This window comes from Oncorhynchus mykiss, chromosome 21, assembly GCF_057628025.1.
Source record: "Oncorhynchus mykiss isolate SJ-2025 chromosome 21, ASM5762802v1, whole genome shotgun sequence".
NCBI classification, from domain to species: Eukaryota; Metazoa; Chordata; class Actinopteri; order Salmoniformes; family Salmonidae; genus Oncorhynchus; species Oncorhynchus mykiss.
In genome coordinates this window covers 4822786-4836005 of record NC_143042.1, presented here as the reverse complement: position 1 = coordinate 4836005, position 13220 = coordinate 4822786, and the positions used below count along the sequence as shown (strand labels likewise).

Sequence of the window (13220 nt, the reverse complement as noted above, 5' to 3'; positions counted from 1 at the left end):
ACTCTCACCCCACAGCTCTGGGAGTTGTCTCTCATTAGCACACACTGATGGAGTATAGTAGGGTATCCAGCTCTTTACTGACCCCAGCTCAATCCCCATTGTGTGGGATTGATGAGAGGGCTAAAAATAGCCCCCATCGTTAGTGCTCTGTAGAGGACCAGGCTCTGGTTAACACTACAGAGCACTAACGATGGGGGCAATGCCCAGACCAGTGGATCAGGCTTTGATTAACACTACAGAGCACTAACGATGGGGGCAATGCCCAGACCAGTGGACCAGGTTCTGGTTAACACTACAGAGCACTAACGATGGGGGCAATGCCCAGACCAGTGGACCAGGTTCTGGTTAACACTACAGAGCACTAACGATGGGGGCAATGCCCAGACCAGTGGACCAGGTTCTGGTTAACACTACAGAGCACTAACGATGGGGGCAATGCCCAGACCATCGTTAGTGCTCTGTAGTGTTAACACCTCTCTCTCTCTCTCACCTCTCTCTCTCTCTCACCTCTCTCTCTCACCTCTCTCTCTCTCTCTCACCTCTCTCTCTCTGTCTCTCACCTCTCTCTCTCACCTCTCTCTCTCTCACCTCTCTCTCTCTCATATCTCCAGACTATTGTTGAACTGGCGGAGACGGGAAGCCTGGATCTCAGCATATTCTGCAGTACTTGTTTGGTAAAGAAATGACTTCATTTTATTATGTACTGAAGGGTTTTGCATGGTTTGGGTTTAACGTTGTCATTCTGTCAAGCCTCAATACATTTGTATTTGTCCACACAGATAAGGAAGCCCATCCGGTCCAAACACTGTGCCGTGTGCAACCGCTGTATCGCCAAGTTCGACCACCACTGCCCTTGGGTGGGCAACTGTGTCGGTATGTGTAACACCAGCAGCAGTATTTAGCTTAGCAACAACCCATAGCCCAGCAACCGGAGTTAGTTCAGCTGATAGTCATTTATGTCCACAGAATTCCAGCCTAAGAAGCAGCACATGGTTCTTTAAGAAAAATAAGCAAGCTGACACCCATATGAATTCATTAGCTGTTCTGGCAGAATATAGAAAGGTGTGTGTGTGTGTGTGTGTGTGCACGCTGCCCAGCTCTATTAGCCGTGAAGCAGCAGCTGCCTGTTTTTCCCTCGACTGTTTGGACTTCCAGACAGATGGCCTCATGAACAGCTGACACGTGTCCAGACATGTCTGCCTGTGAACTTTGAAATGGAAGGAAGGGGGTCCTAAAGTGTCCATGCTGGCCCCTAAGAGCCTGACAGGATGGAGCTTGCCTTTCAGACAGGCAGCGACGTAGACGCACTACCAGTTAGTCCCTAGAGGTCCTCAGTGTGTTGGCCAGGTGCCCCCCCCCTCACATCCTTTAGTCCAAACATTGACTGGCAGCAGCCCCATACACCTGTTCATGTATCTGAGTATGACCCAACGGAGCCGACTGACAGATCTGACAACTACTTGGCCTCATTCAATCCTACTGTACTCTCTTTCTCCTTCTCTCTCTCTACGTCTCTCATTTGTCTTGACCTGGAGAGGAGCCAGGAGGACCGTGAGGGATGAGGACAGTGAGGGAGGGATGAGGACAGTGAGGGAGGGATGAGGACAGTGAGGGAGGGATGAGGACAGTGTGGGAGGGATGAGGACAGTGAGGGAGGGATGAGGACAGTGTGGGAGGGATGAGGACAGTGTGGGAGGGATGAGGACAGTGTGGGAGGGATGAGGACAGTGTGGGAGGGATGAGGACAGTGTGGGAGGGATGAGGACAGTGTGGGAGGGATGAGGACAGTGTGGGAGGGATGAGGACAGTGAGGGAGGGGATGAGGACAGTGAGGGAGGGGATGAGGACAGTGAGGGAGGGGATGAGGACAGTGAGGGACCAGACAGATGAGGCTTAACTCCCCCTCTCACTTTTCTCATTGTGCGGTCAACAGGAAGTGGGAATCATCGCTACTTCATGGGTTACCTGTTCTTCCTGCTCTGCATGATCAGCTGGATGATCTACGGCTGTATCTGCTGTGAGTGGAACACCCCAACCCACCACACCTCATTCTAGTTACACCACCCTACCACACCTCATTCTAGTTACACCACCCTACCACACCTCATTCTAGTTACACCACCCTACCACACCTCATTCTAGTTACACCACCACACCACACCTCATTCTAGTTACACCACCCTACCACACCTCATTCTAGTTACACCACCCTACCACACCTCATTCTAGTTACACCACCCTACCACACCTCATTCTAGTTACACCGCCCCACCACACCTCTCATTCTAGTTACACCACCCTACCACACCTCATTCTAGTTACACCACCCCACCACACCTCATTCTAGTTACACCACCCTACCACACCTCATTCTAGTTACACCACCCTACCACACCTCATTCTAGTTACACCACCCCACCACACCTCTCATTCTAGTTACACCGCCCCACCACACCTCTCATTCTAGTTACACCGCCCCACCACACCTCTCATTCTAGTTACACCGCCCCACCACACCTCTCATTCTAGTTACACCGCCCCACCACACCTCTCATTCTAGTTACACCGCCCCACCACACCTCTCATTCTAGTTACACCACCCCACCACACCTCATTCTAGTTACACCACCCCACCACACCTCATTCTAGTTACACCCCCCCACCACACCTCATTCTAGTTACACCACCCCACCACACCTCATTCTAGTTACACCCCCCACCACACCTCATTCTAGTTACACCCCCCCACCACACCTCATTCTAGTTACACCCCCCACCACACCTCATTTTAGTTACACCACCACACCTCATTCTAGTTACACCACCCCACCACACCTCATTCTAGTTACACCACCCCACCACACCTCATTCTAGTTACACCCCCCCACCACACCTCATTCTAGTTACACCACCCTACCACACCTCATTCTAGTTACACCACCCTACCACACCTCATTCTAGTTACACCACCCTACCACACCTCATTCTAGTTACACCACCCCACCACACCTCTCATTCTAGTTACACCACCCTACCACACCTCATTCTAGTTACACCACCCTTCCACACCTCATTCTAGTTACACCACCCCACCACACCTCATTCTAGTTACACCCCCCCACCACACCTCATTCTAGTTACACCACCCTACCACACCTCTCATTCTAGTTACACCGCCCCACCACACCTCTCATTCTAGTTACACCGCCCCACCACACCTCTCATTCTAGTTACACCGCCCCACCACACCTCTCATTCTAGTTACACCACCCCACCACACCTCATTCTAGTTACACCACCCCACCACACCTCATTCTAGTTACACCCCCCCACCACACCTCATTCTAGTTACACCACCCCACCACACCTCATTCTAGTTACACCCCCCACCACACCTCATTCTAGTTACACCCCCCCACCACACCTCATTCTAGTTACACCACCCCACCACACCTCATTCTAGTTACACCCCCCACCACACCTCATTTTAGTTACACCACCACACCTCATTCTAGTTACACCACCCTACCACACCTCATTCTAGTTACACCACCCTACCACACCTCATTCTAGTTACACCACCCCACCACACCTCTCATTCTAGTTACACCACCCTACCACACCTCATTCTAGTTACACCACCCTTCCACACCTCATTCTAGTTACACCACCCCACCACACCTCATTCTAGTTACACCCCCCCACCACACCTCATTCTAGTTACACCACCCTACCACACACCTCATTCTAGTTACACCACCCCACCACACACCTCATTCTAGTTACACCACCCCACCACACCTCTCATTCTAGTTACACCACCCTACCACACCTCATTCTAGTTACACCACCCTACCACACCTCATTCTAGTTACACCCCCGCACCACACCTCATTCTAGTTACACCACCCTACCACACACCTCATTCTAGTTACACCACCCCACCACACCTCTCATTCTAGTTACACCACCCTACCACACCTCATTCTAGTTACACCACCCTACCACACCTCATTCTAGTTACACCACCCTACCACACCTCATTCTAGTTACACCACCCTACCACACCTCATTCTAGTTACACCACCCCACCACACCTCTCATTCTAGTTACACCACCCTACCACACCTCATTCTAGTTACACCACCCTACCACACCTCATTCTAGTTACACCACCCTTCCACACCTCATTCTAGTTACACCACCCCACCACACCTCATTCTAGTTACACCACCCCACCACACCTCATTCTAGTTACACCACCCCACCACACCTCATTCTAGTTACACCACCCCACCACACCTCATTCTAGTTACACCCCCCACCACACCTCATTCTAGTTACACCACCCCACCACACCTCATTCTAGTTACACCCCCCACCACACCTCATTCTAGTTACACCCCCCCACCACACCTCATTCTAGTTACACCACCACACCTCATTCTAGTTACACCCCCCACCACACCTCATTTTAGTTACACCACCACACCTCATTCTAGTTACACCACCCCACCACACCTCATTCTAGTTACACCACCCCACCACACCTCATTCTAGTTACACCCCCCCACCACACCTCATTCTAGTTACACCACCCTACCACACCTCATTCTAGTTACACCACCCCACCACACCTCTCATTCTAGTTACACCACCCTACCACACCTCATTCTAGTTACACCACCCTACCACACCTCATTCTAGTTACACCACCCTACCACACCTCATTCTAGTTACACCACCCTACCACACCTCATTCTAGTTACACCACCTCACCACACCTCTCATTCTAGTTACACCACCCTACCACACCTCATTCTAGTTACACCACCCTACCACACCTCATTCTAGTTACACCACCTCACCACACCTCTCATTCTAGTTACACCACCCTACCACACCTCATTCTAGTTACACCACCCCACCACACCTCATTTTAGTTACACCACCACACCTCATTCTAGTTACACCACCCCACCACACCTCATTCTAGTTACACCACCCCACCACACCTCATTCTAGTTACACCCCCCCACCACACCTCATTCTAGTTACACCCCCCCACCACACCTCATTCTAGTTACACCACCCTGCCACACACCTCATTCTAGTTACACCACCCCACCACACCTCTCATTCTAGTTACACCACCCCACCACACCTCTCATTCTAGTTACACCACCCTACCACACCTCATTCTAGTTACACCACCCTACCACACCTCATTCTAGTTACACCACCCCACCACACCTCATTCTAGTTACACCACCCCACCACACCTCATTCTAGTTACACCCCCCCACCACACCTCATTCTAGTTACACCACCCCACCACACCTCATTCTAGTTACACCCCCCACCACACCTCATTCTAGTTACACCCCCCCACCACACCTCATTCTAGTTACACCACCCCACCACACCTCATTCTAGTTACACCCCCCACCACACCTCATTTTAGTTACACCACCACACCTCATTCTAGTTACACCACCCTACCACACCTCATTCTAGTTACACCACCCTACCACACCTCATTCTAGTTACACCACCCCACCACACCTCTCATTCTAGTTACACCACCCTACCACACCTCATTCTAGTTACACCACCCTTCCACACCTCATTCTAGTTACACCACCCCACCACACCTCATTCTAGTTACACCCCCCCACCACACCTCATTCTAGTTACACCACCCTACCACACACCTCATTCTAGTTACACCACCCCACCACACACCTCATTCTAGTTACACCACCCCACCACACCTCTCATTCTAGTTACACCACCCTACCACACCTCATTCTAGTTACACCACCCTACCACACCTCATTCTAGTTACACCCCCGCACCACACCTCATTCTAGTTACACCACCCTACCACACACCTCATTCTAGTTACACCACCCCACCACACCTCTCATTCTAGTTACACCACCCTACCACACCTCATTCTAGTTACACCACCCTACCACACCTCATTCTAGTTACACCACCCTACCACACCTCATTCTAGTTACACCACCCTACCACACCTCATTCTAGTTACACCACCCTTCCACACCTCATTCTAGTTACACCACCCCACCACACCTCATTCTAGTTACACCACCCCACCACACCTCATTCTAGTTACACCACCCCACCACACCTCATTCTAGTTACACCACCCCACCACACCTCATTCTAGTTACACCCCCCACCACACCTCATTCTAGTTACACCACCCCACCACACCTCATTCTAGTTACACCCCCCACCACACCTCATTCTAGTTACACCCCCCCACCACACCTCATTCTAGTTACACCCCCCCACCACACCTCATTCTAGTTACACCCCCCCACCACACCTCATTCTAGTTACACCCCCCACCACACCTCATTTTAGTTACACCACCACACCTCATTCTAGTTACACCACCCCACCACACCTCATTCTAGTTACACCCCCCCACCACACCTCATTCTAGTTACACCACCCTACCACACCTCATTCTAGTTACACCACCCCACCACACCTCTCATTCTAGTTACACCACCCTACCACACCTCATTCTAGTTACACCACCCTACCACACCTCATTCTAGTTACACCACCCTACCACACCTCATTCTAGTTACACCACCCTACCACACCTCATTCTAGTTACACCACCTCACCACACCTCTCATTCTAGTTACACCACCCTACCACACCTCATTCTAGTTACACCACCCTACCACACCTCATTCTAGTTACACCACCTCACCACACCTCTCATTCTAGTTACACCACCCTACCACACCTCATTCTAGTTACACCACCCCACCACACCTCATTTTAGTTACACCACCACACCTCATTCTAGTTACACCACCCCACCACACCTCATTCTAGTTACACCACCCCACCACACCTCATTCTAGTTACACCCCCCCACCACACCTCATTCTAGTTACACCCCCCCACCACACCTCATTCTAGTTACACCACCCTGCCACACACCTCATTCTAGTTACACCACCCCACCACACCTCTCATTCTAGTTACACCACCCCACCACACCTCTCATTCTAGTTACACCACCCTACCACACCTCATTCTAGTTACACCACCCTACCACACCTCATTCTAGTTACACCACCCCACCACACCTCATTCTAGTTACACCACCCCACCACACCTCATTCTAGTTACACCCCCCCACCACACCTCATTCTAGTTACACCACCCCACCACACCTCATTCTAGTTACACCCCCCACCACACCTCATTCTAGTTACACCCCCCCACCACACCTCATTCTAGTTACACCACCCCACCACACCTCATTCTAGTTACACCCCCCACCACACCTCATTTTAGTTACACCACCACACCTCATTCTAGTTACACCACCCTACCACACCTCATTCTAGTTACACCACCCTACCACACCTCATTCTAGTTACACCACCCCACCACACCTCTCATTCTAGTTACACCACCCTACCACACCTCATTCTAGTTACACCACCCTTCCACACCTCATTCTAGTTACACCACCCCACCACACCTCATTCTAGTTACACCCCCCCACCACACCTCATTCTAGTTACACCACCCTACCACACACCTCATTCTAGTTACACCACCCCACCACACACCTCATTCTAGTTACACCACCCCACCACACCTCTCATTCTAGTTACACCACCCTACCACACCTCATTCTAGTTACACCACCCTACCACACCTCATTCTAGTTACACCCCCGCACCACACCTCATTCTAGTTACACCACCCTACCACACACCTCATTCTAGTTACACCACCCCACCACACCTCTCATTCTAGTTACACCACCCTACCACACCTCATTCTAGTTACACCACCCTACCACACCTCATTCTAGTTACACCACCCTACCACACCTCATTCTAGTTACACCACCCTACCACACCTCATTCTAGTTACACCACCCCACCACACCTCTCATTCTAGTTACACCACCCTACCACACCTCATTCTAGTTACACCACCCTACCACACCTCATTCTAGTTACACCACCCTTCCACACCTCATTCTAGTTACACCACCCCACCACACCTCATTCTAGTTACACCACCCCACCACACCTCATTCTAGTTACACCCCCCACCACACCTCATTCTAGTTACACCACCCCACCACACCTCATTCTAGTTACACCACCCCACCACACCTCATTCTAGTTACACCACCCCACCACACCTCATTCTAGTTACACCCCCCACCACACCTCATTCTAGTTACACCACCCCACCACACCTCATTCTAGTTACACCCCCCACCACACCTCATTCTAGTTACACCCCCCCACCACACCTCATTCTAGTTACACCACCACACCTCATTCTAGTTACACCCCCCACCACACCTCATTTTAGTTACACCACCACACCTCATTCTAGTTACACCACCCCACCACACCTCATTCTAGTTACACCCCCCCACCACACCTCATTCTAGTTACACCCCCCCACCACACCTCATTCTAGTTACACCACCACACCTCATTCTAGTTACACCCCCCACCACACCTCATTTTAGTTACACCACCACACCTCATTCTAGTTACACCACCCCACCACACCTCATTCTAGTTACACCACCCCACCACACCTCATTCTAGTTACACCCCCCCACCACACCTCATTCTAGTTACACCACCCTACCACACCTCATTCTAGTTACACCACCCCACCACACCTCTCATTCTAGTTACACCACCCTACCACACCTCATTCTAGTTACACCACCCTACCACACCTCATTCTAGTTACACCACCCTACCACACCTCATTCTAGTTACACCACCCTACCACACCTCATTCTAGTTACACCACCTCACCACACCTCTCATTCTAGTTACACCACCCTACCACACCTCATTCTAGTTACACCACCCTACCACACCTCATTCTAGTTACACCACCTCACCACACCTCTCATTCTAGTTACACCACCCTACCACACCTCATTCTAGTTACACCACCCCACCACACCTCATTTTAGTTACACCACCACACCTCATTCTAGTTACACCACCCCACCACACCTCATTCTAGTTACACCACCCCACCACACCTCATTCTAGTTACACCCCCCCACCACACCTCATTCTAGTTACACCCCCCCACCACACCTCATTCTAGTTACACCACCCTGCCACACACCTCATTCTAGTTACACCACCCCACCACACCTCTCATTCTAGTTACACCACCCCACCACACCTCTCATTCTAGTTACACCACCCTACCACACCTCATTCTAGTTACACCACCCTACCACACCTCATTCTAGTTACACCACCCCACCACACCTCATTCTAGTTACACCACCCCACCACACCTCATTCTAGTTACACCCCCCCACCACACCTCATTCTAGTTACACCACCCCACCACACCTCATTCTAGTTACACCCCCCCACCACACCTCATTCTAGTTACACCACCCTACCACACACCTCATTCTAGTTACACCACCCCACCACACCTCTCATTCTAGTTACACCACCCTACCACACCTCATTCTAGTTACACCACCCCACCACACCTCTCATTCTAGTTACACCACCCTACCACACCTCATTCTAGTTACACCACCCTACCACACCTCATTCTAGTTACACCACCCCACCACACCTCTCATTCTAGTTACACCACCCTACCACACCTCATTCTAGTTACACCACCCTTCCACACCTCATTCTAGTTACACCACCCCACCACACCTCATTCTAGTTACACCCCCCCACCACACCTCATTCTAGTTACACCACCCTACCACACACCTCATTCTAGTTACACCACCCCACCACACACCTCATTCTAGTTACACCACCCCACCACACCTCTCATTCTAGTTACACCACCCTACCACTCCTCATTCTAGTTACACCACCCTACCACACCTCATTCTAGTTACACCACCCCACCACACCTCTCATTCTAGTTACACCACCCTACCACACCTCATTCTAGTTACACCACCCTTCCACACCTCATTCTAGTTACACCACCCCACCACACCTCATTCTAGTTACACCCCCCCACCACACCTCATTCTAGTTACACCACCCTACCACACACCTCATTCTAGTTACACCACCCCACCACACACCTCATTCTAGTTACACCACCCCACCACACCTCTCATTCTAGTTACACCACCCTACCACACCTCATTCTAGTTACACCACCCTACCACACCTCATTCTAGTTACACCACCCTACCACACCTCATTCTAGTTACACCACCCTACCACACCTCATTCTAGTTACACCACCCTACCACACCTCTCATTCTAGTTACACCACCCCACCACACCTCTCATTCTAGTTACACCACCCTATCACACCTCATTCTAGTTACACCACCCTTCCACACCTCATTCTAGTTACACCACCCTACCACACCTCATTCTAGTTACACCACCCCACCACACCTCTCATTCTAGTTACACCACCCCACCACACCTCATTCTAGTTACACCACCCTACCACACCTCATTCTAGTTACACCACCCTACCACACCTCATTCTAGTTACACCACCCTACCACACCTCATTCTAGTTACACCACCCTACCACACCTCATTCTAGTTACACCACCCTACCACACCTCATTCTAGTTACACCACCCTACCACACGTCATTCTAGTTACACCACCCCACCACACCTCATTCTAGTTACACCACCCTACCACACCTCATTCTAGTTACACCACCCTACCACACCTCTCATTCTAGTTACACACCATGATGTCTTTATGATTCTACAGCTGTTAACAACCTAGCTGTATACAGGATGTTTGGCTGCACCACTGCCCAGTCATGTGAAATCCATACATTTGGCCTTTATGAATTTATTTCATTTGACTGATTCCCTTCTATGAACTGTAACTCAGTAAAGTATTTGAAATTGTTAGATAACAAAATAACATCTCTATTGGTTATGGTACACCACATTTTGGTTACTACTTTAATTTGTCCATTAATCCAATTATTAGTGCTGTTATTTCATTTCTATAAACTTGTAATATAACCCTTTCAGTCATAGGTTGTCAAAGTAATCACTCATACATTTGTCAATCAGACTGCGGGATCAGGTTTAATTGTCAGTCGTTCTCTATCACCCTAGGGTTCTTCCCTAACCTCTCTGCCCCTCTACCCAGACTGGAGGATCATGTTTAATCGTCAGTCCTTCTCCTTCACCCTAGGGTTCTTCCCTAACCTCTCTGCCCCTCTACCCAGACTGGAGGATCATGTTTAATCGTCAGTCCTTCTCCTTCACCCTAGGGTTCTTTCCTAATCTCTCTGCCCCTCTACCCAGACTGGAGGATCATGTTTAATCGTCAGTCCTTCTCCTTCACCCTAGGGTTCTTCCCTAACCTCTCTGCCCCTCTACCCAGACTGGAGGATCATGTTTAATCGTCAGTCCTTCTCTATCACCCTAGGGTTCTTCCCTAACCTCTCTGCCCCTCTACCCAGACTGGAGGATCATGTTTAATCGTCAGTCCTTCTCCTTCACCCTAGGGTTCTTCCCTAACCTCTCTGCCCCTCTACCCAGACTGGAGGATCATGTTTAATTGTCAGTCGTTCTCTATCACCCTAGGGTTCTTCCCTAACCTCTCTGCCCCTCTACCCAGACTGGAGGATCAGGTTTAATCGTCAGTCCTTCACCCTAGGGTTCTTCCCTAACCTCTCTGCCCCTCTACCCAGACTGGAGGATCATGTTTAATCGTCAGTCCTTCTCTATCACCCTAGGGTTCTTCCCTAACCTCTCTGCCCCTCTACCCAGACTGGAGGATCAGGTTTAATCGTCAGTCCTTCACCCTAGGGTTCTTTCCTAACCTCTCTGCCCCTCTACCCAGACTGGAGGATCAGGTTTAATCGTCAGTCCTTCTCTATCACCCTAGGGTTCTTCCCTAATCTCTCTGCCCCTCTACCCAGACTGGAGGATCAGGTTTAATCGTCAGTCCTTCACCCTAGGGTTCTTCCCTAACCTCTCTGCCCCTCTACCCAGACTGGAGGATCAGGTTTAATCGTCAGTCCTTCACCCTAGGGTTCTTCCCTAACCTCTCTGCCTCTCTACCCAGACTGGAGGATCCACTGCGCCACCAACTACACCAAGGATGGTTTCTGGCTGTACCTGACGCAGATCGCCTCCTGCTCTCCCTGGATGTTCTGGATGTTCCTCAACAGTGTGTTCCACTTCATGTGGGTGGCTGTGCTGATCATGTGCCAGCTCTACCAGGTTAGAGAGACCATTGGTTGTATGTTTAACCTGTATTTAGCCAGGTGAGATACGTAAAAGAAAGCCTGGTGCCAGCTAGAACGACCCATAGGACAGGAGCATATATCCTGTTTAGAATCATAATTGTCCATGGGATGCATTTACATCCTCGACCCTCATCTTGACCCTTTGTTGTGATATCATAGATAGGTCCATTTTATTTATTTTGTACAACTATTTGTGACATTGTGTTCTACGCGTGTGCCCGCCCCTCTTCCAGATTGCTGGTCTGGGAATCACCACAAACGAGAGGATGAACGCCAGGAGATACAAGCACTTTAAAGTAACGGCCACTTCCATCGAGAGCCCCTTCAAGTGAGTACTAGCCCTCCCTTCAGGAGCCTCTGCCAATCTGTGTCCTCCTACCCAGAAATACTGACCTGATCCTGGGTCAGTACAGGACAATGTTGCCTTTTAATGTTTTTTATTCCCTCAATATTGACTGTTCCCGTTATGGTAACAATGGGTACATTCTGGTGCTTACTTAGAGGGATGGTTCATCCAATCTACGGGCCTGTTTCCCAGGCACAGATGAAGCCTAGTGCAGGACTAAAAAGCATTCTCAGTGGAGATCTGTTGAAAGTGTTTTATGGTCCAGCACTAGGCCTAATCTGTGTCTGGGGAAACGGGCCCTACATGTTTGGGTGAAATGAATGTTTCCTTGAGTTGTCTATGTAGGCCAGTACTGACATAATCCACAATCATCCATTGTTTACTTTTGCTACAGGCAGTAGCTAGCATGATTTAGCATCATCCTCCGAATTCCCATTTGTTAATATTCCCCTGATATTAGCAAAGCTGCTACCTACCAAAACTTCACCTGATTCACATGGTGTACTACTTGTATCAATGGATACCTAACACATGAAGAAGTAGTTATTAGGTCATGATGTCAACATTTTAATTT

At 49.9% G+C, this 13220-nt stretch overlaps 1 protein-coding gene across 2 annotated transcripts in view; it reads left to right on the top strand.

Annotated features, from left to right (window-relative positions):
• LOC110499755 (zinc finger DHHC-type palmitoyltransferase 17) overlaps positions 1-13220 on the top strand; it is a 57663-nt gene that overhangs the window by 41494 nt on the left and 2949 nt on the right. For both annotated transcript variants that reach the window (XM_090213555.1, XM_090213554.1), the window contains 5 exons: positions 612-674; positions 780-873; positions 1934-2017; positions 12117-12274; positions 12534-12628. In XM_090213555.1, the coding sequence (XP_090069681.1) occupies positions 612-674; positions 780-873; positions 1934-2017; positions 12117-12274; positions 12534-12628 (494 nt within the window). The remainder of the gene's footprint in view (positions 1-611; positions 675-779; positions 874-1933; positions 2018-12116; positions 12275-12533; positions 12629-13220) is intronic.